At 36.5% G+C, this 26,245-nt stretch overlaps 1 protein-coding gene across 1 annotated transcript in view; it reads left to right on the top strand.

Annotated features, from left to right (window-relative positions):
- brinp1 (bone morphogenetic protein/retinoic acid inducible neural-specific 1) overlaps window positions 1-26,245 on the top strand; it is a 161,190-nt gene that overhangs the window by 128,968 nt on the left and 5,977 nt on the right. The window contains exons 6-7 of the mRNA XM_012869008.3: window positions 12,930-13,166; window positions 19,208-19,430. Coding sequence (XP_012724462.1) covers window positions 12,930-13,166; window positions 19,208-19,430 — 460 coding nt within the window. The remainder of the gene's footprint in view (window positions 1-12,929; window positions 13,167-19,207; window positions 19,431-26,245) is intronic.

Here is a 26,245-nt window from a genome sequence, read left to right as displayed (position 1 = left end):
TCCCGCAGGAATTTGCTTAGGTGAGGCGGTGAGTTGGCGAACGGAACAAGTTTTGTGCGGAGCGGAGTCTGCATCGACGCCGTCGTTGAAGTCGCTTCTCGTTTCAAAGTATCCATGTATTTTTGCCTGTTTTTTTCCCTGCCATTCACTATATGCACGCGAGAAAGCAACAACAAAAAAACGCGTGTCAACGTCAAATAAACGCAAGCATATCGAGTTAGCAAGCATTTCAGTTTAAAGTTCTTCCAGCATCGAATATGACAGAAACAAGTTAGTTGTAACCACTGCCAAGTTAAACTTTGGTATTGAACATAAAATGGTAATGCTGCTCCCTGCTGTTACCTCAGAAATTGCCTGTTTTTGGTAGATTTTTTCCCCATAAAGAGAATTCCCTGTCAGTGGCAATAAGCTTTAATTTATTATCATTGCTATTTTTTGTTTTACATTTTTAAGTTGAGCTTTACACTAAATATGTGTTACTGATAAGTGCTACAAATGTTACAACACTTTTGTTCATATGGCAGCAGAACATTAAAATAAAAGTGCTCTTTACACTACTTTTGAATTCATTCTTGGAGTTTGTAAATACAATGCGATTAATCGCGATTAATCAGGCAAATTATGCGATTAATCGCGATTAAATATTTTAATCGTTGCCCAGCCCTATTAATAATATTACTAATCCATTAACCAAATCTGCATGTTTATCTTACCCTTAAAGGGGGAGACAGTCAAAAACCATGTATCCCTCAGTTCTTCCATATGAATACCTGATTAATATAACATCTAAGATGTTTATTTTCCTCAACACAGGCTAATCTATTAAAGTAAATTCACACTGAACGTGGACAAGGTGAATGGAGGGAGTGATTTACATGTTATTTCTATGTAAAGACACATCAAGGAGTGAATTACTCGAATTGGGCGAACAGAATGAAGCAAAGAGTGCGGTAGACTCATGAATAGAGCGAAGCAAAATTGCAAATAGGTGTGCGGTGGATACAAGTCTAGAGTGAGGCGAAATTGCGCTCGAGTTCAACAATCTGAAAGTTTCTGTCAATTAATGTCACGTTAAGGGTCTCCATGTCTATTTTTTGTAACGCAAATTTTTTAAATATATTTTACATATTTAGACAATACATTTAGGCTATATTTATATTGAGCAATGATGGATTTACTGACTGAAGATGCCTGATGATCCATCCCCCGATACATGGCAGCAGATCCTCATACTAGGTCCTGGATGGATGGAAGTACTACTGGAAGCGACCGTCATCCAGAATCGTACAAGTGTTGGTATATGCGGATCCGGTGTGGCTCTGGAGCATCTGGTGGACCCAGTGGTGCCATACCATTTTTCACCATTCCACATTACATACAGCACCGTGACTCACTTGGTAAAATCCATGTCCACCATGGTGAGTTGAACATACCATAGGAACTGGCAAGTGTATAGACACTCCTCCTATTTGATGATGCAGTGAAGTGAGCTGTGTGAAAATTTGCTGTCTTGTCACAGTTTAAATTGTTTGAAAGACAAAGGAGAAATGCCAAGCGACCAATGGCAGGTGATCAACGTGATCATGTTCGGTGTGAACGTACCTTTAGTCATGCACTGCAGACATTCTTTTTTTCTATATGAAAGAGTGGCAAGAAAATGTGTGTAAGAAAGTGCTGTGGTTAAATGGGAGCGAAGTGTAACTTTTTGGCTTACATGCAAAATGCTATGTGTAGAGGAAAGCCAACACTCTAAATAACAAGGGAAAAACACCCCCATGATGACAGTTGATAGTGGCAGTATCATACTTTGAGGATGCTTTTCTTTGGTAGGAACACAGAAGGTGTTGATAATTTATGGGACAGACTGAAATGAATATAGCAGAAGTCTTATGAAAACCTGTAAGTATCTGCAAAAGACCTCTCATCAGGGTTCATCTCCTAACAAAATACTGACCACAAATACATAGGCAGTGTTAAAAAGGAATGTTTTTTGATCAAAACATCTCAATGTATTAAAGTCAAACTCCAGAGCTAAATCCAATTGAAAATCTATGATTAGACTTTGAATTTGCTGTTCACAGGCACACTCCATCCGACCTGACTTTAGCCTTTTTGCTAAGAATAATGGTCAAAATATGTATGCTGTCTTGATATGCAAAGCTGGTTGAGATACCTCAAAGGTCTTACAGCTGTAATTAGACTGTAGGTGGCTCAGCAAAGTATTAACTTGGAAACCATGTAGCATTTTCCTTCACTTTAACAATTATGGAACAATTTCACCTGGTGTTTTTATAAAACAGATACAAATCTGTGGTCCCAATGCAAAAGACTTTAGACCAGTTCAAGGGCAATGAATACAAGGAACTTGTTACATGTATTTTTCGAGTTTTGGATGTTCATAATGCAGTGCCATTTTGCAGTATTGTCTTGATATAGTCCTTGTTGCCAGACATTTTCTGTTGCGCAAAAAAACAATTTTTTTGTCATTTTGCTAAATCTACTCCCCCCCCCCTCTCCACACACACACACACACACACACACACACACACACACACACACACACACACACACACACACACACACACACACACACACACACACACACACATACCTTATTTGAGTGGACAGTAACCAATCTCCCTGAATTAGGCATTCAGGTCACATAAGGCATTTTTTAACAATCTTGGATTTCTTATTCTGCTTAGTTTGATCCAAATTAAAGATTTAGCTGTACAGCTGTTGGGAATTAGATCAACATTTAGTCAACAGCCTTAATTTGTTCTTTATTTGTTTGTCCTTTCTCCGGGCTAAAGCTTAGAAAACTGATGATAATGCATTTGGCTGGATTCACACTTCCAGCCTCCATTGAGACCTAGAAGTAAAAATAGCTTATTGAGGACTTAGAATGAGATGAGAGAGGGTATTAGGACATAGTTAAATGGTCAGGAGTTTCATGGATTACAAAAACTCTTTGGAAAAGCCTATTCTAAGGGGCTAAAAAAGTTACATTTTTATATTCTCTTATAGTATACCACTTTTGTAGCAAACTAGGAGTTACTTTTGAAATTTAGTTATTTTATATCAAAATACCAAAACATATTTATTTGCATTTTCTAGCAGTTTCAGAGAAACTGTGTACTGGAGGTGAACATTTGAAAATTGGTTACATCTATTAACTCCACCAAGGAAAGATAAAAGGCCCTGGAACGTCTACAAGCCATTACCCTGCGAGGACCTTATCACCCCCAGTGTAGCTGTCATAAATTAGCACCAAAACAAAAGCAAACTAATTTGCCTCTTTCAATCCCCAATGCCTGATTTTCTCTTTCTCCGGTCTCCTCAAGAATCTCTCCTGGAAGAGCCATGAGCCTATCTTGGAAGATTTATGAATATGTTAGAATAGCCTGAGCCAACAGTTTTCAAAGTGGGAAAGTGAAAATAAATTAAACTGGCCCTGGCAAGTCATGCAGAGAGTGATGAATTAGATACTCATTGCGATGTTCCTCAATGCATGTCCCTTTTTCAGAGTGAAAAATGCTATAAACAGTTTGGGAAAGTAAAACAAACAGACAAATCAATTGGGTGTTTTTGTGATGGACTTGTTGAGGATTGGATGTGCAGACTGAACTACCAGTAAACAACAAGTCTTTGGTTAGCAGAGAATTATTTACTGACAACAAAATATTTGATGCATAACATGTACAGCAAATATTGGATAAGAAAAAAAGCATTTTTTTTCATTAACAAACGTGTATAATAAATCTCTGAGTTTAACAGTGTAGAGAAATTTGATTTTGTTTTTTACTCCTTAGATGTGAGATGTTGATATAGCAGGGCAGTCAAACTTTTTTACAGTAGCAGGCCTCACACTATCAGGTAGGAGGATGCACTTATGCCGGTGCCCGAGCCCCGGAGGGGAGATTTTTGAAAAATAGAGTCTCCCTCATGTATTTTGGAAGCTTTCAAGACAGGTGATTATTTAAACAATAGAGTCAGAGTGCATGTTTCAAATTGAATAAAAGGCAAAAAATTTGAATGATCAATTCTTCAAAAACAACCTTTGTTTTTTTTTATTATTATTCTTAATTATTTAAGAATATTAATAATTTTTTCACATGATGTTATCATCATGTTTTAACAAGGTAAGGTAATCTCCATTTGCATAAAATTAGTTTAATTTGAATTACTAGCACCACATAAAACAGATCAGATTAGGTGAGGTCTATTAATCTTATTATTATTATTCACAGTTCTGTTCTCAAAACGATCGTAACATTTCTTCACGAACAAAGTCGAATTTTTATGATAAATATACAGGGTTGGAATTTGAAATTGAATTTACATGTTGAATTTATTTCAGTCATATCGCTCTTTCGAAATCTCTTATCTCAGTTTAATTTCACTTGCACTCATCACACACACAATATCATATCATCGGCGAGGATTCTAAAGACGAACACAAAATTCATCCCCTGAAAAACTTTGATAATTTTCTGCTGTAATATTATATTGTATTATATGTAATATTATAGATTTTTCAGAATAAAAAGCTAACAGATGTGCATAATCAAAAAATATCAGAAGTACAATTACGGAGCATTCAGTATTGTAAGAAAGCCCACACTGTTTCTGGATAAATACATTACTGTATGAGTTAAGTTCTATTCCGTTTTATGCCTCTTTCCTTGTAAGTCTGAAATGGCCCATGCTCCTGAATGCACCATTGCTTTCTGACGCTTCCGAATGCATCACACTGGTCTATGAACGCGGTGCTGTGTAGATACACGTTTGATCTTCCGCTTAAGACAAAGCTTTGCAGTTTCAAAACTCACGTCAGCTCTCGCGGTTTATTGTTGTGTGTGAATGACAAGATACCACAACAAATAAATCAGCCGTACCTCGGATAAAAACTTTGGATTTAATGTTGTTCATAACACCCGTAATTTTGTAAACGAATCTGCCAAATAACGTTTTTTTTCCCCACAAGAGGTATATTAGACATTTTGATATCAATAATTTAAGAATAAGTAACTGTGTTGGTCACATTTTAATCCATTTTCTTAGTCGATATTCAGTTGTACAGAGCGAGGAGGGCTCCCGCAACAGGGGATGCATATCTCGGCAGGCATGTACTTTTCATCATAACACCGGTCTGTGTTTTGATCGGAAAAGTAGCATCTCGGTTGGAACAAGGAAACCCAGTCACTCGTTAATGTTGCTCTCAGTGGAGACAAATGCAAAGGTGATTTTTGGGATGTATAATCAGGGAAATGTAGGCGGCGGCAAGACCGTTGACCGGCTACTTTTGACTGCCCTGATATAGTTTTCAACACATAATTTTAAACTTCTCTAAAATGTTGAAAACCGCTATACATGATGACATTTTCCCATATTGAACATCCATTTGGATCAGCTCATTAATAAATTGTGCCATCCTCTGTTAGTTGCATGCCGCCATATCTTCACCTGCGATGTTTTCTTTTCTATATATAGTATATATAAACAATCTCAGCAATAGATAGGAAACTTCTTTTTTTTTGTTTTGTATTCAGTGCACATATTTCACAACTACAAGTGATTTTTTTTAACCAAAAAATATGTTGGTATTTTAACCCGATGCTCTTAACTAGTTTAGGTAGATGGTACTAGTTAGCAAAATTTGTAAGTTATTTTAAGTAAGTTGCAACACTTGATTTATTATAAAACTATAAGTACAAATGTCTCAATAATAACTGACTTCCACAGATTGATACACTGCAAAAGACATGCGCTTGTATTTTGAGTACACTCAATTCTAGAGTTTTAATCATTACTGTTTTATGTTGACTGGCTTTTACTGGCAGTTTAAATATAATGGATGACGAAAAACTTGTATTTTAAAAAGGCCGTACATCCAGATTACAATACAGTTTAAACTACAATCGCTTCTATTTAAGTTTTTGTGTAAGACTTTGTTCAGATTTAAGTGCTGTTTATTTTGATCAAAGGGTCATAATAAGCAATATTTCTGCTTTTAGGGATGTATGATATGTTCTCTGTGATAAATCTGGGCTTTTGATCTGGGATGTGCATAAAGCACACAGTGACACTTTGAGGACAGTTGTGTCTTTTTTAGCTGAAATGGAAATGTCAGAGCCTGTCATATGTCTCTCCTCCCCCCTCTCTGGGCTTCTTGTAAAACATGTGATTTCTGCAAGAACTCACGAAGGCTGTGGATCTACGTGTGTACATGTGGGTGTATGGTCTCAGTCTGTGTGCCTATTGTGAGACAAGTACAATAATCTTGCCAGTCGAGGATACTGCTACTGCTGTGTGGGGACACATGGCAACACATGATGGAACAGCTTGTACACTGAATGAGCAGCCAAAGGCAATCACATTTCCCACCATATACCACAGCCTTGTTTTTTTTTTTTTTTAATGCAGCTAATATTGAGCGAAACTGTAATTTGCAAATTCACCATTACTGCATTCAACTTGAAACCTGGGTTATTGTTTAGAAGTGCAAACATTTTCTTTGCCCCATAGTGAGGCACCACATTTTGAAAAGAGAAATAAAAGTGATCATTAATATATTTTTGTGTCTTGGTTTTCTGGCTGTGGAATATTAGGTTATAATTCAGCACCATGGAGGGCTTATTTACCTCTCTACTTTCCCTGCCCTTCACAGTCACACTTGTTCCAACATGCCATTTCAGCATTTTTTTATATGGCAAACACAGCAAAGTGAATGCCAAGACTATTTTCTAGGTAATGTATGCTCTTACTGATTGCCACACCTGCAAGATGCAAATATAAGCTCAGTTTCATAAAAACAAAAGCTGAAGTGCAGTGCAAAATTTTTAAACCACATCGAATTTTGATTTAGTTTGCTTCCAAACTGACATGCTTTGTTGTAATCCTGTAAAGTAGACTGGATAAATTGTTCTCCACACTGAGGTACCTTTGTCTTTTCTTGTCGCCCAGTCTTTGTGTCTGGCAATGACGGTGTATGTTGTTGTATGTGCTTAAATAACAGCAAAGTGACAGTTTGCCACAAACCATGTACAGGACAAGATAAACTACTTGTTTATCATCTCACCTTGCTCAGGTGAGATGATAACAGAATTAAACTTCTTAGCACACATGCAAAATGTTATTTGGCTTTTAAACCTAGCATCTACATATCCACCTAAACACAACATATCCATGCTGAAATATAGTACAGTAGTAATTACATCATTCTGTTGTGGTGTCAGCAGGGCAGGAAAGCTGGTTAGAGTTGACGAGAAGATGGATGGAGCTAAACACATAGCAATCCTAACTAACAAAAACTGTTAAATGCGGCACATATCTTGACATCAGGGTAGAGGATCAGCAGGACAACAAAATAATATAATCATAAATATACAGCCAGAGCTACAATGGAGTGGTTTAGATCAGTGTGACCAAAGTATGTTGCCCAATGGGCCAAAACTGCCAAGTTAAAGTGACATAAAGTCACAACTCAATACATTAAGGTGTACTGTTGTAACATACAAATTACCTTTGCAAAACACTGCATATGAATTTAATTATTTTGTACAGCTCCCTCAAATACATTCCTTTTATGTGGATAAATATTCCATAAAAAATCCTAAGACTAAACAGGAAATTGTACAAAGAACACTATCCTAACAACAAAACTTCATCTTCCACATGAATACTCAAATAAAACTAATACAAAATTGTGAGTCAACAGTCCTGTTTGACAACACAAGCCTCTGCTTACTCGAGTGCTTAGAGCACTTATGATAATCTACGATAATCTACTCTGCACTGACACACCAGCACATTATCTGTTTGAATGCTAAGTACAGCTCATTCTGAACTTTAAAAAATGCTAACATATTCTGAGAGCTGAGAACTGCTCCAGTGGAACATGTTATCCTCTGTGAGGCCCAACACACACCTCACACTTTATGAAGAAAAAAAAAAGAAAAGTGAATAAATAGCTTCCTCAGCTGCACTTCTACCTCATTGGTAAAGAAGAGGAATCAGTGTTTGGAAACCGGCGAATGCAGCAACATTTTAAACTATTTGCTGCCTTGACATCAAGGATGTATAATCAACGTGAAAGCCTGGGCAACCATGAACTTAAGAGTCCTTTTTTGTCCAGAGCTGTTTGAAATGGTCTTATAGCTGCAACAATAACCTCCTGTGGTAATTTAATGCCCCTATTGAGGTAACGTACTTTATTGCACCAGTGGATTAAGTAATGATTATTTTGTGAAATTGCAGTCACATAATGGTCAATTAATCTTTAATGAAACTGTAACTTATGAGGCGGAGCATGGCATTCCAGTAAGTAGGCAACTGCTTGCCAAAGCAGTTACAAGCCTCAGTTGTGGCCTACACTCCCTATCTATCACTAAATAAAAAAAAAATAAAATAAAAAAGAAGCACACATGAAAGAGATATAATGAAAAGGCAAAGTCACAGTTGCAGAGCCTTCATTTTTTTTTCAAATTCATAGAGCGTTTGTGGGCCTGCATCCCTTGGAATATGAGAAGCAGAATATACCAGCTTATAGGCAATGTGATTATGTGCCGTTTTGTGGTGCTATTTATTTAGAGCACGCTAGGCATCTGTATTGAAGAGAATTATTTGCACTGACAGTGCATGAAGTTGGAGGTTATCAAATAGCAGCATTGGTGCTGCAATATGTACCTTTCATTTCATCATCTCCACTTAAACGATGGTAATTGTAACACCCGAAACTCCAATGTCTAGTGTTTCCTTCAACACATACCTGACTCATAAACCAATAAACTAGCTTTATGGTCCAATCATTTTCAATTTTGTCATGTGTTATTGCACTAACTTAGAAAAGCTTGCTAAGTCAGAAAGATAAATGATTTTATATCTGAAGGGTTTCTTGCTTTATTTGTGGCCTGCAGGCTCCTATTTTTCTGCTCATTTTGACAAGGTGTTAACAAATGTTGATGGATTTACTTTTATTACGTGACATCATTTCTGCTTAGGAGCAGGAAGGACAACACAGGGCTTGAATTTTCCAATATCTGAATGCACACTCAGCATGAGAAAATCTAAGGGAAAGAAGAAGAGGTGAAGAAACAGAAATGAAGAGAGTGATTGATGGAGTGAATGGGAGCCAAAGGATGATGGGGGGAGTCAGGGGGCACATGGATGTGTGTGGTAGGAGTAGCAGTGAGTGTAATGAAGTAAGACAGTAGAAGATGTGTACAAAGACAGAGTGAGAGGCAAAGAGAGGCGCAAAGGAAGAGAATGGACAGAAACACAGAGAACAGGTGAGTGGGAAACAAGAGATTGCAAGACTGATAGAGCTGAGCTGAATGTCAGAATCTCAAATGGTTGCTTCGGCAATCTTTCAGCACTAACGCTCCAGTATATAAAAAAAAGAAAGTACATATTGTGTTGGTAGGGCTGTGGCATGAGGTATAGTTAGACAGAATAGGGGGGAAGGGGGTGTTGGTGGTAGGGGAGCACTGAGGCAATCGGTGTTATTGTGCAGGCGGCCGCTGGCACCAGCACTGTCAGGGAGCAGCGTTGATCCGTGAACTTGCCATCTGGATTTTCCCACAAATCACATTAAAGTTTCAAGCCCAGGAATACATCAAGCTAAATGAATATTGGATCCAGACAAGCCTGATGGAGAAAAAGCCCTGGGCAACCGAACTCTTTTGTGGTCAGACATGATCTATCCATCCTCTTTACTCGCTCCATCCCTGCTTCCTTCTGTTCCCTTTATCACTGATGGGCAGGGGTTCTGATGAGGTGTGGGAAATAAACGAGATTATGCAAAATAGAGAAATATATTGTAAGTTGACTTTGTTTGTTACAAAGTGTGGGACTGGGTTTAGATAGTTGCAATTGGAATAATTCCTTTGGGTAACCTTTGATTTGATCTGAAGAAACATTTTAAATATAGACTGCCTTATATCCAAGCTTTAAAAGCAAATACAAAACATTTCTCCTTAAAGAACGGACACATGCTATGTGCTAGTTCTCTTCACGGGCTGTCAACATGATGTGGACTGTTAAAGTGCTCTGTTTCAGATCCAAATCATTAAGGCTTTCATCTGTCTTTGAATCACCCACAGTTATGTTCAGCATTTGTTGTGGGTGAAAATAAGGAGGATTAATTGCTGCATGCAAATGCATAATGAGATACCATTTGAGTCCTTGAAAACACCGTGAAAATGATTCATGAGTACAATATGAAATTATATGCTTACATTCCCTTTCATTTTAGCCACATTAAGTTGACTTTGCATAAGTGGATTCCGCCTTTCACTCAAAGGTGAAAATAAAATGTGAGCAGGAAGAATAATGTAATTATTCATCATTCAGCAACATATTTTGTCCTGGTACCTGGTTGCATATGTTTTGTGCTGCGGGACAATTTATGTTGCAGTAAAAGCTATTAAGAAAGATGATGCTTTGTACAAGAGGGAAAAATCTACGAAACGTTTGATTCTTTTTTTTTTTATCTAGTAACTTTTAGAGTTAGGCTTTAATTTTTTCCAGTCTGAACTGAAGAGAAAGCCTGAACTTTAAGATTTCCAATTTTTTATTCTATGAGATCCCCAGAGGGAGATATGGACTGGCTTGGAGCCTAAAAATTCAGTTTAGTTTGTCAGTGATAGGGACGCTCTAAGTGAACCTTTAAATCACCAATAGAACTATTAGAGTGTAATTAGCAATATTGTGCAAGGTTGTGTGAGACAAAACAGCAAAACAATGAAAAGGAAGAACACAAGCCTACACACTATTCAAATGGGGGGGGGGGGGGGGGAATCTACTAAATATGTCAAACCCAGCATCAGGCTCTCCCATTCATTGTCACATCATTAGTGACTCACCACAGACAGCTCAAGAAAAAGAGAGGAAGGCTTTGAAGCACATCCTTCAGAAAAAATATAAATAATTGCTTGCTTATAACATAGAGCAATCATGCTTGCAGGGATTGTGTTTCCACTTAACTCATGCTGGTTACTTTTTGTCTCCCACATATGTTTGGTATTTCTGTCCAACGATACCAAGTATGTCGCAGCAATATATTGCAAATACACCGTGATTGAAATATCGCTGTGTGATATATTAATATTGCAATAGACTGAATACAATAGTTGTTGATTAATATATTCCAAGTGTCATAAGCTCACACTTTGCATGGAAATGTAATATTCATTGCATTGTCAGATGAAGTCTCTCTACTGTGGACATGATGCAGATTACATTACCAAGGAAGTGAAAGAGCATGAAGGGTGCTAAAACCACTTATGAGGAACAGAGGAGTGAGCAAAAGCTCAATGGATGACTTTGTGATGACAATGTTTATCTAGAATGTCCCAATTGCATGATGTTCTATAGTGCAACCCTATTGAAATGTATGTTTGTAAATGGAGCCGATCTGCAATGTTCTGGAAAACCATGAAGTATTTATTGTGACTGGCTTTCAGATAGGGACAATCACTAATTTTTTAAAACCAGACAACAAAAAGGAGAAAAGCCATTATTTGACTGATCTGTTAGGTCATCTGCAACTGGAGAATATTACAAATAAGGAAGAGTCACATTGCAGTATACCCTCATTTTTATCACCACGAACTTACATATAGTTTGACATATCTGACAAAATCAAAAAGGAAGAAAAACCACCACATCAATTACAACACTTTTCAGATCCTTAAGATTCTGTCAGATCGTTCTATATTGTATTTTGCCATATCAAAAAAGTTATCGCATGGTCTAAATATGAAGAAATAAAGCATGAAGTCCATTGATATCTTTGGAGCATTTCTGTTGTTTAGACATAACCCCGTTTTGTATGTTTGGATGTAGGATGAAGAATTCCCACTTAGGATGGGCAACATGATTTATTTTCCTATGACATCGTCTTCATCCATCCATCCATCCATTTTCTGACCTGCTTAATCCCCTCATGGGGTCATCTTTCATCTTAATTTTTCTCTTTGTTCATATTTAAGGATCATTTGAGGTTACCTCTGCAGGACCCTTGTGTTGGCATTTAGCATTCATATACACTATTGAATACATTTAAGTTCCACATACATTCTTTTATTTATTTAACTATTATTTTACCCAAAAGTCCCTTGATATAAAATCTGGTTGGCAGTTAAATTCTGGAAGTCTCCCCAAGTTCTCAAATAATTATTTAGTGAAATACTCAGATATATATGATGCATATGGTACCTCATAACTGTCATGGCCATGCATAGTTGTGTGATAGGGTAATAAGCAAAATAAAAGCATGGATGAAAACAAAATTAACAGTAGCATAATTCAAGGCAGTCACTTTTTTTCTGAGTACAATTTTGCATCCATAAACATTCCCAACTTTTGACGTTACCTAACCCTAACCCTAGGGACACATTGCTACATATCACATAGTGGAGAATTAAAATTGACTTAGAAAATTTGTGAATGAACTGGGTGTATTTTCATAAAAATTATAACATCAACCCTTTCCATAACAGAATATTACAAAAGGGCAGAAGTTACAGGGGCAGAAACAATTGTACTCAAGAACCAGAGAATAAGTAATTCAAAGGAAAATGTTTAACTTCAATACAATGTTCTCAATAGACAAAGGGGTTATATGGTTATTTACAGTTGATGTGCAAACCGTCTTGCCTAACTTGATTACATATGAGTGGAAATTAGGGTGCTCATTTCTGATTTAATCTTAATGTTCAAAATAAAACAAACACCTTTATACAACAAACCCTTTCACATGTTTTCCCCTATTTTCTGGCTCTTAATTTTATAGCATGTTGAGACCTACATGGAACTTAATGTTTTCGTAATATTGCTTCTAGCATATTAGTCTATAAAAATATATATTTTATAAATATATTTCATCACATTTTTCTAATGAAAACTTTATTTTTTTTCTGTTTCAGGTCTTCAGGTCATATTCCCAGAGTACCTGCAGGAGAAATTTGTCCAGTCAGCCCTGAGCTACATTATGTGCAACGGAGAGGGAGAGTATGTGTGCCACAGCAACCAGTGCATCTGTCAGTGTGCTGACGACTATCCTCAGTGCAACTGCCCCATCACTGACATCCAGATCATGGAGAACACCCTGCTGGTGATGTCTGAGTCCTGGGCAGCCTCTTATAAAGATTTTGAAAACTCTGGTAAGCTGAAAATCCCCCACAAAAATGATTTAATTGAGTATGTCTCTGCGATTATGAACAGACAGAAGCCCATTGGCTATTCTTTCGCAAGGCCGATTTTCTTCACAGGAAATCTTTTTGTGTTTCAAAAAAACAATGCGGATAAGATGCTGAAGAGGGGTTAGCCTATAGCAGCTTCAGCATTCAGCAAAAGGCAATGCAAATACATGTGATGTGTTGGTAAATTTCGACACCATGGAGAGGATGCAAAATTGACCTTTTAGAATGTAGATGCTCCAAGGAAGCAGGTACTGCTTACTTTGTTCAATAGTAATAGGTTTAATATTGATATGACTTGAAAGCGCTCCAAGTGAAAACCGCTCGCAACACGTACACATGGCAGTGTTCCAAATAGAAAAGTCAACTAAATTTTGGCAAAAAAAATTTAAATCCAAACACAATACAACAAAAGTGAAATGAAAATAAGAGCAAGGAGGCATGTTGTACGTATTTAATAGAATTTTTTGTATTCCATCTTGGCAACATTTTATTTATTTTTTACATTTGCTTGGTATAAATAGTCAGTTGTTTCAACACTGCCTCCATAGGGATATGTCCTTTAGGTTTAGAAAGAAAATGATCTGACGCTGGACATGATGCATTCATTGCTCGGTAATCCTATCAAGAGGCAAGAGCTTTGACTGTGTAAATTCACTGGCTGTGAGGACAGCTGCAGCTGCTCCTCTGTCAGGCTGTGCGGGTTGAAGCTGACTGATATTCTGGCTGCTGCTTGGACTAAAGCCGGTGAAATATTATTTTGTAGTATATACCAGTAGATCTAGAGCTTTGTCAGCTAATCCTTTCTAAAATCAGTCAATAATATTATTGACAATGATAATGGTGTTTCTGAATAGGCTTTAGATGTCTTATTGATTTTATAATGCAACTGTTAGATATGACAGACATGCCACCAATGCTCCACGGGAGTAGCCCAGTTTTTCCAGTGACAACACATTAGAGATGGAAACTGTGCCAGTTCACAGAGCATGCTAAATTGTTGCATGCTGTTAGTGTAACTGGAAGTGTCTCACCCATTATTACAAAAATGTGCACGGAAGTTTGGCTGCACTCACAATTAAATGTCATGTTATGGTTGTCGCAGTGATTAAAGTTAAAGCCTGTCTCAATTGGCCACATAGATCTTTGAGACATATGAGTAAAATAGTGAGTCTAGTTACCTATCTAACAGGAATTATTAATGCAAAACATGCTTCTAAAGATGGGAAGAAGTCAGCTTTCTTCTAGCAATCAGTTATCGTGACTGAAAACATAATTAGTCCCTCAGTAATGCTCCTATTTGTGCAAAGGGCTGCTCAAGAAACACTGTGCTAATTTCTAAAAGGAAGGATATATATTAATATGGACAATATCTAAAGCGTAAATATGATATTGAAAGTACAGTGGCTATTTTTTTTTTTACCTGTGTATATCAAAACTGCATTGAGCTGAACTTTATTGTGTACATTGCTTTTGAAATATTTCAAGTCCATAACAGGGCAATGCAAGCAGTGATAGATTAAAAACAAAGAAATATGTATTTATGAAAACGGTTAAATTTTATATATATATATATATATATATATATATATATATATATATATATATATATATATATATATATATATATATGCAGAGAGAGAGAGAGAGAGAGATAGATAGATAGATAGATAGATAGATAGATAGATAGATAGATAGATAGATAGATAGATAGATAGATAGATAGATAGATAGATAGATAGATAGATAGGTGTGTGTGCAGAAAGTGGGAGAGAGAGAGTGCATAAAGCCTAATCAAGTAATATTTTATCTTCATTCTATCTTCCTTAACATCACTAATTATCATGTAGGAAATCAGCTTTAGTGTTTACAGACATGGGCAAATGTGTTGGCACCCCTAATAAAGATGCATAAAAATTCAACTAAATTTTGTCAATTACTGCAGAAGAACAACCTCACACCGCTGATTTTATAAAAATGCTGTACTCAATTTTAGTGTGTTTTAGGTCCAGCGGTGGTGAATTCTCATGTAATAATTGTTTTAATGTAATCACGAGTTCCCTAATTGTTTTGTACCTGAAGTAATCCCTTTCAAATGAATATATAATGTTATGTTTTACATTTACCACAATGTCAAGGGATCTTTAATTAGTAATGGATGACTCTCCATTTCTCTTGATATAAATATGACATGACAGAGATGCTTATTTCTCTTAGCCACTGGTCACTAGGCTGAATGAAAACCCATTATTGTCTCTCTATTGCACAGAGTGAAAAGGATCTGAAGTGCAGTGAAAAAACAAGAACACTTTACTTTAGCAACTTTCAGAAAAAGTGGACAAATTGTCCATAATCACCATTAGACACCACCAATATGCTAACTAGCTGTTTGGTTGGCCTGCTAATGAAATTTTGTTTCTGTTCTACCATCACAAGTATAATAGGTGAAGTTTGCTAAACTCTACTTGGACTTTCGTGAAAGTGGTGTACTTTGGTCTGATTGAGGTTTTCAGCAACAAACTATAGCAGGTGATTCCATGAAAGACAAAGGATTAGTATATAGAGAAGCACATCATACCCACTGCAAAGTATAATGAATGATTGTTGATGCTGTGGGCCTGTTTATCTTCTAAATGCCCTGAAAATCCCTGTTGATGTGCATGACATCATGAACTCTTTGAAATATCTGGATATTAAAAAAACATGCTCAGTCTCTGTCAGAAAACTAAGATGGACTGTGACTGGGTCTTTCACAAGATATGGATCCAGAACACACGGTCAAATCAGTACAGATGAAGTTAACTAGAAAATTACTGCATGGAAAACCTTTTTCCCTGGACATCTCAGTCCCCACACCTAAATCCTTCAGAAAACTTGTTGAGTGAGCTACAGAGGATCCAGAACCCAGGACTCTGGGTGATCTGTGAATAGATCCGTCTACCAGTATGCTCCAACCTTGTGAAAGGCTAAAGGAAAAGTACAGACTGTTAACAAAAATATTAATTATAAAGTATTAGCCACAGGTCTACCAATAAAATATAGATTTTATGAAAAAAATTTAACATGTGATTTTTCCCCACTATACATGAACTTAAAGATTGGTTTCTTGTACATTTTTCAGCATATATATTTTGACTGCCATGAAAGTGAAGGGTTGATTTTTTTAGGCTTTTTCCACATATTTGAAAGGGGTGCCAACAATTTTTGAGGATTTCAGTCTATAAAGTACCATCAGGTTGGTTTAAAAACCTTCAGTTAAAATATTTGCAATTGATGGAAGCTAACAAACTGAGATGAAATGAAGAAAAAGATAAATTATGGTTAAACTTTGTGAGTTATAATCTCTACACAAGGTGTGCTGGGTGGGTTCAGATAAGAACCACCATGTAGACTGTTTGGTTTCTCTTTAAAGGAAAATGATACTTGAACCCTTTGAAGCTTGTAGAAAAGAGTTTGCATATTATTAAATTGCCACTGGGGCACAAGCTGACAATTTTTCAGGTAGAGTTCTGAATGCCAGGTGCTGATGATGCTCAGATTTGTTTAAGAAATAATTAAAGAATGTTTATGTCATATCTGAAAGCTGGGTGGAGGTTTGTGGCAAGTTCAAAACAGGGGAGGAGATGGATTCTGGCTCCTTTGAAGAAAAGGGGAAATCTGAGTTCTGACATGCCGGGGAGGAGGCTGGAGGAATTTCTGACATTTTGCAGCTGTGGCTGAAAGGGAGCTCTTTACTCTGGTTAATACTCTTAAAATGTCTTGAGGACAGCTGTAGGAGAGTGCCAGTATGGTTTGCAGGTGCATTTCTGAAAAATCTCAATCTGTTCTGAGTGTGCCAAAGCTCATTGTGGTATGCTTTGTGTATGTATATTTGGGACATTTGTGTTTAGGTTTTTAGCTTTGCATTACCTGAACTGTGACAGCCTACTGATTTGATACTCATGCTATTGTTTCTATGCTCAAATTAATTCATTAAATAATTGCTGGACTTATTGAGCAGATATTTAGGATAGTAATGTTTTTCCTTTTGCAGTATCCAAGATTAAATTCAGTTAGGAACTATTATTCTTCAATAAACAGTTTTACTTCATTATTTCTTAATCTCAACAGGAATAAAACAGTCTTGTTCTTGTATTTGCCAGAATTAAAATCTTCAAGCCCATTGTTGAGCAGGGATTTAGGATATTAATGATTTTATTTCCTATTAGTCTAAAGTAAATTTATTTAGGGAATATTAAGGCTTCACTGAATCATTCAACATAATTATTTTATAATCTGAATTGGAAACGGTTCTTGTAGTTGTATTTACCGAAACTTTAAAAACAAGTTACAACCGAGTGTTGCTAAGAAACAAATCTATCTTAAAAAAAAAAAAAAAGTGATCTCAGGAGAAAACAAGAAAATGGTACCCTGGGCTGTATGATAACCACAAGAACAATCACCAACACAGGTTAAAAAAATGTTGGAGCAGTAATCTCGGTGCCTAAGAGCACAGAGGAGAGGATGATTACTACTTCCAGGGTCTTATTTTCTGCACTTGGAAAACATAATCAATCTTAAACATTCGAACCAAAGATGCAGAAGAAATCACTGACAAACTCCAAACAAAGCTTCAAATATAGGTCATTTTCACTGCTTAATTTCAGCATCAAATTTCTTTGATTTGTTTTTAAATGCTTCAACACCAATTAATTCTATATTGTTTTTCTAAAGGTTGAAGTACAGTCTTGATAAATATTTGTGGAAAGCTTTAAAATAAATGTGTGTATTATTTTTGTTTGCTTGTGTGTTTTTCATAAATATTTGTAATTTTGTTTTTACAAAATAGTGAGGGGTACAGGTGGTCCCTCTAACAATTCCTATGAAATAAACATAAAGACTCCAAACATTTTCTTTCATCTATATTTTGTTTAAAGCTGAGTTTCAAGGGACTTCTTTTTTTTTTGTCCATAGGTTTTAGTTTTCCTGGGATATTGTTATGATGTGACACAGAAAGTCAATTTCTTTTAACCACTGGCACTTATGACCCCTAATATGGTCCCTAGTCCAAGGTGGATTAAGGGGAATATTTATTTTACCACTATACAACACTAAACGAGACAATGTTAAGGGAGATAAAAAAAAAAAAAATCACACTTGCCCTTATCTTGAGTTCACCAAGATGTCGCCTTTGTGACCCCAGAGTCACATCATGGGGTCACCAAGTCTCCATAACAACAATAAAAAACAAACTATATACCATAAATAGGACAGAAATAAAAAAACATTGTTTGTCCTACAATCAAAACTCAGACGTAGAGTTTCCTACACTCTACTTGGATGTTGTACTTCGGTCAGTTGAGACTATGATTGAGCTTTCCAGCATCAAACACTCCATGTGGACTTGCCATGAAACAATGGATGAATATCAGAAAAAAAACAGCTTATGTCCACTGTTAAGTATGGAGGAGTATGTGTGATGGTGTCGGCATGTTTCTCTTCCAAATGCCCAGGGAAGCTAGCGTCAGAGTACATGTCATCATTAAATGCTTGGGCATATTGAATATTGATCTGGTGAACTCTGTCTGTAAGATAAAAATGGATCAAGATATAATGATTCATAACATATGGCTAAAGCAACAATAACATAATAACATCTAACTTCTTCTACTGCCATCCAACTACTCAGACCTAAATACTATAGATAACTTGTGGGACCTAAATAATTAAAGTGCAAAAGAGAGGACCCAGTACTTTGGGCTACCTAGAGATATTTGCTCTAGGGAGGAATGGCCATGTATCACTCCCTCTGCAAAAGAAGAAAGAATAATGCTGTCCAATTGGAAAAAGGATGCTTTCAAAAGCACAGGTTCCAGCAATTGCATTTAAAGATTCATTTATTTTAAGGTTTTGTCTCAGTAAATGTGTCTTCATCCGGATATACAGTGTTGTACTTTTGTGTTTCATTTCAATCTTTATCCTTTGTTAAAATTTGTTTTCCATCCTGTCCCTCCATGGTTTTCTAGATGAGTTCAAGTCATTCCTGAAGAGACTCCCGTCCACTCATTTTTTGCCCATCAGCAGTGTGCATCTTCTGTGGGGCAGTGACTGGGACCTGCAAGCCCGTTACAGACTCCTTCAGAGTTCCCTGGAGATCCAGCGGCTCAAGATCCAGCGTACTGCCCGCAAGCTATTCAGCCTCAGCATCCGCTGTCTTCACAATCCCAGTCACCAGATGCCGAGAGAGAGGTGGGTGAATATGTGACATCCATGTGGATTTATGAAACCAAAGACTTAGTGTTGATGTATTTTGTATTAAGAAAAAAAAGAAAGAAAATTAAACCTTGTTGTGGTTCACTGAAGCGTAACATTTCTAATGCAAATTCTAATATATGTTACTTTAAGGCTGGGCTTTTGCTTTATATCAAGTCAGTATAGTGCTGAGACTTGAACATGCACAAAACGCTGTAGCTCACTCTTGTTATTTCACTTAGCAGCCTGAAAAGAAAATGTAGCTGTGGGAGTTTTCTTGTTAGGTCATTGCACACATCTGTCACCACGTACTGCAGTTGCAGCTTAAGAGCCTTGCCGATGATGTGCCATAGTGTCAGCATTGCAAGACCTGCCAGCATTTGCCCCAATCTGCTCCCACAAATCAGAAAACACAATGCAAAAAGACTACAAAATGGGAGGGTGCCACATGAAATGCCACCAAAAACTGTTCATCGTTAGTGATGTCACCATGTAAATAGTAAAGGAATCCGTAAAATATTGATTTAAGTGGTCTGAAAATCAGCCATTGTCTTCCGTCCCTGACAGAAAGGATCACACCCACATTTGTGTGAGAGAGTTGGCATGGGGTCTGTTCTGAAGTGTTATCAAAGAACTGCAGTATGTGCTTCCTCTTCCACACAGTAAACATTGAGAGTGCCTGATGGCACAGGAAATAAGAGCAGCTTGTTTATTTGTTTGCCTGTTTGAAACAGCTTTGCATCAGATGGTGGACTTATTTGATTCATCACGTAAATTTAAGGTCTCAAATCTGTTCTGCTATGTAATTTCCCATCTACCTCCAACTACCTATGTTCATTCATCATTGTTCATTTTTGTTAAAATATATTTCAACTTTTATGTCTTTGTTTTGAAGATGCAATGCTAAAATGCTGTGTAAGGGCTTTTACTTCTCTTTCACCTACTTTGTGAGTTTAGCCTGGCAGTCAGTCTTACTGAAGTAAAGTGCTCTCCAATTACCAATAGACCAATAGTGGCTTCGAGTCTTACATCTTACATCTGCAGACTGTAACAGGTAATCAGAACCAGGAGATGTAAACAAAGCTGATTGAGGGCATATCAGCCCAAGTACAGTCCTTTGCAAAGGTATTTATACTCCTTAAACCTTTTTACTTTTTGCCGTACTACAGCCATCATTTTTGGTATATTATTACATGACAAACCAATACAAAGTGTAAAAAAATAAATATGAAGTGTAAAGACAAATGACACATGGTAGCTCTAGAGAGTGCTCAAAGCTGAGGTGGGAGAATCTTTAACCATGCACTATAGAAAAGTGCCATTGTTAAAATAAATTATTCTTTGCAGTTTGTCACAGGTCATTACTAAAGGTGCTTTGGTCAGATAAGACCATACTTGTTTCCCTACATGCAAAGCACTGTGTCTCTGAAAAAAAAACCTAACACTCATCATCCTGAACAGAGCCACTTAAAGAAGAGGAAGCTTTACTCCAACATTCAAACAAAATAGGCAGAATACAGTCAACAAAATTTTGGAAAAAGAGGAAAGCTTGCAGGCCCATGCACACCATTCCAGCTGTGAAGTGCAGGGGTGGCGGTATCATGTTGTGTTTTTTTCTTTTTTTTGTGTTTTTTTTTTTTTTTGCAGGAAGGACTGGTGAACTTTAAAAATAAATGGAATCTTGAAAGATAACATTTTAAGAGACTATTTAAGCAATATCAGCCAGGAAGTTAAAGCGTGGCCACAAACATGTTTTCCTAATGGATAATGAACCTCATCATACTGCAGATTAGTTAAAAGGTGGCCTTGGGACAACAACATTCATGTTTTCCTTTCTATGGCGATCAAAAGGCCCTTTATAAAAAGGAATTTTCTACCCTGCATCATTCTTACAAATAATATCTTACACACAGGATCATTTTCAGAAATGTTTTCATCCACATGACCCCACACAAATATGCCCCTGAGCGTTGTTTTAAACATGCCAAACATAGGGGGCAGGGGTACAAAGCTAAAACTTATGTCCGCCAATCCCAATCCTTCAAAACTACCACCTGATTTAAGACAAAAAAATTTCAAGAGATGTGAAATGCCATTTTTGTGTGGATGAAAGTCCAAAATGCAGAAAAATTATACATTTTCCCAGATATCCAGCTACGTGCGGACAAGGCCTCAGGCCGGAGATGGGATCAGGTCTATCCACAAAGGTATTTTGTGGTTTAGTCTCTTCCACCAAATGGATGCTGCGTTTTGGAAGGCCATAAATGATCCTTTCTGAAGCCAGGTCCCAGAGTGGATACATTTCAAAACACCTGTTTCATTTTTCCATGTATACGTACAAGTCAGATCTTTTTTTTTTTTTTTAAATGACGTCATAACTTTGCCTTTGTAACCTCAGCTATAACGACCATCCAATTAGGCTTATTCAGTCCACCTGTTGTCTGCTAGTCACAATCATTTATCCCAACTCTTTCTCCTGTTATTGCTCCTCGCTCAATTATACTGCTCTGCTCACGCTAAGCCTACCCATGTCTGTTTGTCGCCCTGCTGTTTAGGTGCTGCTCTCTAGTCGAGCAGTGATTTTTGTCTTTTTATATATTAAACTCTTTTCCTCGCACTATTTGCATTTGGCGGCCGCCTCGCCAAACTCACGCTACCGCCTCGCCAACATTCAAAAAAATAAAAAATAAAATAAATAAATAATAATAATAATAATAATAATAATAATAATAATAATAATAATAATAATAATAATAATAATAATAATAATAATAAAAAACCTTGCGGTTCTTTGTTGTTGCTTTCGCGCGTGCATATAGTGAATGGCAGGGCAAAAACACATGGAGTTCTCGCCGTAAAGCAAGACCGACTCTCGCGGTCTTGCACAAGACTTCTGAGTCTGTTGGTGCGGGCCGAGGGCTCTTGCGGTATTTCCCCCACAGACCACCAGGGCGGCCGAGAAAACCTTTGTTCGACCTGAAATGACTCATTTAATTATCCAAAACGGTATGGAACACATTAATTAACTGAAAAATGTTGCATAGTATGCCTTTAACATTATATCATTCAAAATTTTCCAAGTTATACATACCAGCGATGACGCCAAAGCCACTGTTGTACTACCTATTATAAATCCACTTGAATATGTAGTGTTGTGCTGTATTATATTGAGAGTTTGAAATCATCTGTATTTCTCTACTAAGAGACTTCCCAGTCTAAATATTGAAGATATTGCACCACCTACAAGCCAATCTGGAACACTACCTGTCTCATCAACATGATCGACAAGTAAGAGTTATTGTGGCCTTCCTCAGTGAAACCATGTTAAATGGAAATGTTTAAATTTGTACTCCCTTACATTGCTATTATCTTATACATCACTGCTACATAATGAAATAAAAAAGCGCATTAATGCAAAGTTAACCCACCAAACCATCAGTAGCTTGGTGTCATCAAGATAAAAAGATGCTGGAGTATTACTGATGAGTTATCTAGCTCTTGGATTACAAGAAAATGCAGTTTCATTGTCCTGACTGCAAATGTATATATGTAATACACACAGGATATACAAATGTATTACTTTGGACGCGATCTTGGGTTGCAGGTGTGTTTGTGTTGCAATGTGATAAGAGAAGTGAAAAAAGAAAAGTAAATGTTCCTGTGATGCTATGTTGCCCAGGGAACATAGTTAATGGGATTTTAGTGCTTGTGGAATTAGGCAAATAAACAGCATATTCATACCTTAGTTAAAAATAGAAGTACTGTAATATGTAGCAGGTTTTAATGAAGCAGGTTTTATTTAATTTATTTACTAAAAACATGTTTTTTCTTTACCACAGGGCCAAAAGATTACTCAAGTCCCACACAGCTTTTAGTTTAATTACAAAACGGACCCAGCATAAAAAAGAGGAACGTAATTGTTCTATTTATGTAAGCACAATGATATGGCGCTTTTAAGTTAAACCAATCCAAAAACATTATGTAATATTCCATTTTAGGAAAAGTTATCCAGTAGGTAAATACATTTCAACTAATAGAAAGAAGGTACTGTGTTGTTTGGCGTCTATAATTAAGATACATCTTGCAAGTTTACCATTGTTCTGGGTTTACCTCACTATGTTTTCATTCATTACAAGCATCATAAATTCTTGTGAACACTCACAGTGGAACCCTAAATAGATTTGCTAGTGCATTTCCATTATTAGTTGAATAGCTTGCTTCAGGTACAATGAACTTAGGAATTTTCATGTAAATGATTAATAGTGACAGATATGGAGTTGCATCATTCCCAGCCAAGTCATTTGCATCCACTTTATACGCTCACTTTAATTATTCATGTCCAGGGTCAAAGCCGTTTAATATAAAATGACCTCATCCGCCATACAACAAAAGAGTCATAATTTCTTTTTTACATGGCAGATATCTTGAGTTCTTAGTAGGTAGGACTTAAATAAATATAGCTTTTCTAAACATGCATTTTAAAATAGAGTCAGTGTATCAATTTAATATGCCCCATATTAGTATCTCCTTATAGAGCCATGCCCAAAATCTACAAACATTTTGCTTTTAACAAAGTTTGCTGATACAATGTTGTTGGATCTTTTTTTTTAATGACTACAAGTTTCAAATTATTTTGTTATGAAATTATTCAAGTTTATGCAAGGTGTCCATGTCTTTTTCAAAGCTTTCACCTGACATGATTATTGGTGAGCCATTATTACTTTATCCATATTTGGAGGACAATTATTTATTTTTTGTTTTTATGCCCACATGCTTTTTTACTATTGAATATAGATTATTGATGGAAATAAGACAGGGTAGGTTTCCTTGCCATTGACCCAAAACAGTAGTAATAGTAGTAGTTATAAACCACAAGGTGCTAATAGTAAAACAAATGTCATTGTATGATGCACCATTTGGCTGGATACAGCTTTGTTCATCATTTAATTACTCCTTTATTGTTGGGAAAAGATCCCTTGAATAAGGTTTTGATCCCACCTTTAGACATGGCAGTGTGACTGAGCCAACTCTCTTGGTTGAGTGGCACCCCTTAAAATAAATTAGCTCTGGACGCGTTATTGTTGGCATGCCACATGATTCACTGTAAATAGTAAATAGGCTGACTTTGTATAGAGCTTTCCTAGTCATACTGAGCTCTCAAAGCACTTTACACTAGAGCCAGATTTACCCACTGCACTCACAAACATGCACACATCCATACACCAAAAGCAGAGTGTTAGGCTACTTGGGGTTAAGTGTCTTGCACAGTGGTACATTGGCATGTTGCAGAGGGAATCTAGAATTTAACCTGTGGTAGCAACACCCTTTCTTAACCACACAGTTATTTTTTGAGATGTCCTAACTTCATGGATGAAAGTAACCCCACCTTTTCATTTCATCCTCTGCCGTAAAATCATGGTAATTCTTATGGAATGTCACTTTGTCCCTGACGTTTTTTTTTTCTTTACAGAGAGAAGTGGCTTTGTGCATGCAGAAATAATCACACATGTAGTACCTGCTACCATTCCCGAACAAGTGCTGCAGTGTTTCCAATCCCATCTCTTAGCCAAACTCTCGTTGCTCTACTTTTTCTACACCCTGGAGCTTTCTTCACAGCCATTGAAGCCATCATTGAGGCTCTAGTTGATTCAAAACTGGTTCATTTGGCCTGTGAACCCTTCCTTGATGCAAACCAATGCTGACAGCATGTGTTTTCTTTAAGGCAACCATGATTGAAAAACGAGCACCTTTCCCTTTTAAAGAAAGCATTTCGTTTCTAATCCAACTTGAAGGACATCTGTCTACTGTATTGGACTGTCCATGTTCCTTTTCTGTTTCATCAATTTCATCTGAACCCTCTTCACAGCAACCTAAAATGAAAATTTGCACCATAAGACTTGTGAAAAACAAAAATTCTGTCAGACTACTTTAGGAGACGACTTTAGTTATTATTTGTTTTCTTTGATGATAATTGATTCCCCATGATTAACCAATAATCATTGGACAATAATTTTGTTGGCTATTTTATAGTAAAGTAATCGAGCCAATAATGTAATAAGTTATTATACCATCCCATAACCACTGTTCTCTTCATCTATGTATCTCCAGATGTTCCTCACAATAATTAAACACTTTTTATATATGACATTACTGATTTAAATATTTAAGCAACAATAAAATATTGTAAATAATATTTTGTTGCACATACTTCTCAAATTAGCTCTTAAAATTCATAATTAGGGATTGATTGCAACATAGTACATTCCCTTGATGAATTAATACGAAGCTTTCCATTCACTATAACTGTGTTTGATTAGCAACATCCATGGAAAATTAAAAACAAATCTGTAATTTCCAAAAAAATGTAGTCTGTGTTTGTCATGTCATTATCAGATACTGTTTCAAGGGACCTTTTTAAGGCTACAACAATGATGTATTTACTAGTTAAAATATATTAACTTTAGAACTTATGTATTAAGTTTTTGCTTTCTACTTGTAAAGCCGTTGGCTATAATGTAAAATAGCAAAAATACTTATCTCACTGGCATGTGTTGCATTATCAGCCATTATCACAGTATTTGTTGCTACACACCATGCTACATTCAGGTTATGATGTATATCAGATTATAAATTCAATTGATTTAAATTTTAGTATAATTCAAATTGATATGGTAGCATCTAAATTGTGAGCTTAGTACACTTGTACAATTTTACAACTTGGCAAAATAACAAAACGTTCATAAGCTGAAACCTTCTCAAACTCCATGCAGAAATCTCCCTGGTCGAACCTCGGATTTGAACCCCTAATCATC

This window comes from Fundulus heteroclitus, chromosome 8 (assembly GCF_011125445.2).
Source record: "Fundulus heteroclitus isolate FHET01 chromosome 8, MU-UCD_Fhet_4.1, whole genome shotgun sequence".
Lineage (NCBI taxonomy): Eukaryota > Metazoa > Chordata > Actinopteri > Cyprinodontiformes > Fundulidae > Fundulus > Fundulus heteroclitus.
This window is presented reverse-complemented; position numbering and strand designations above follow the sequence as displayed.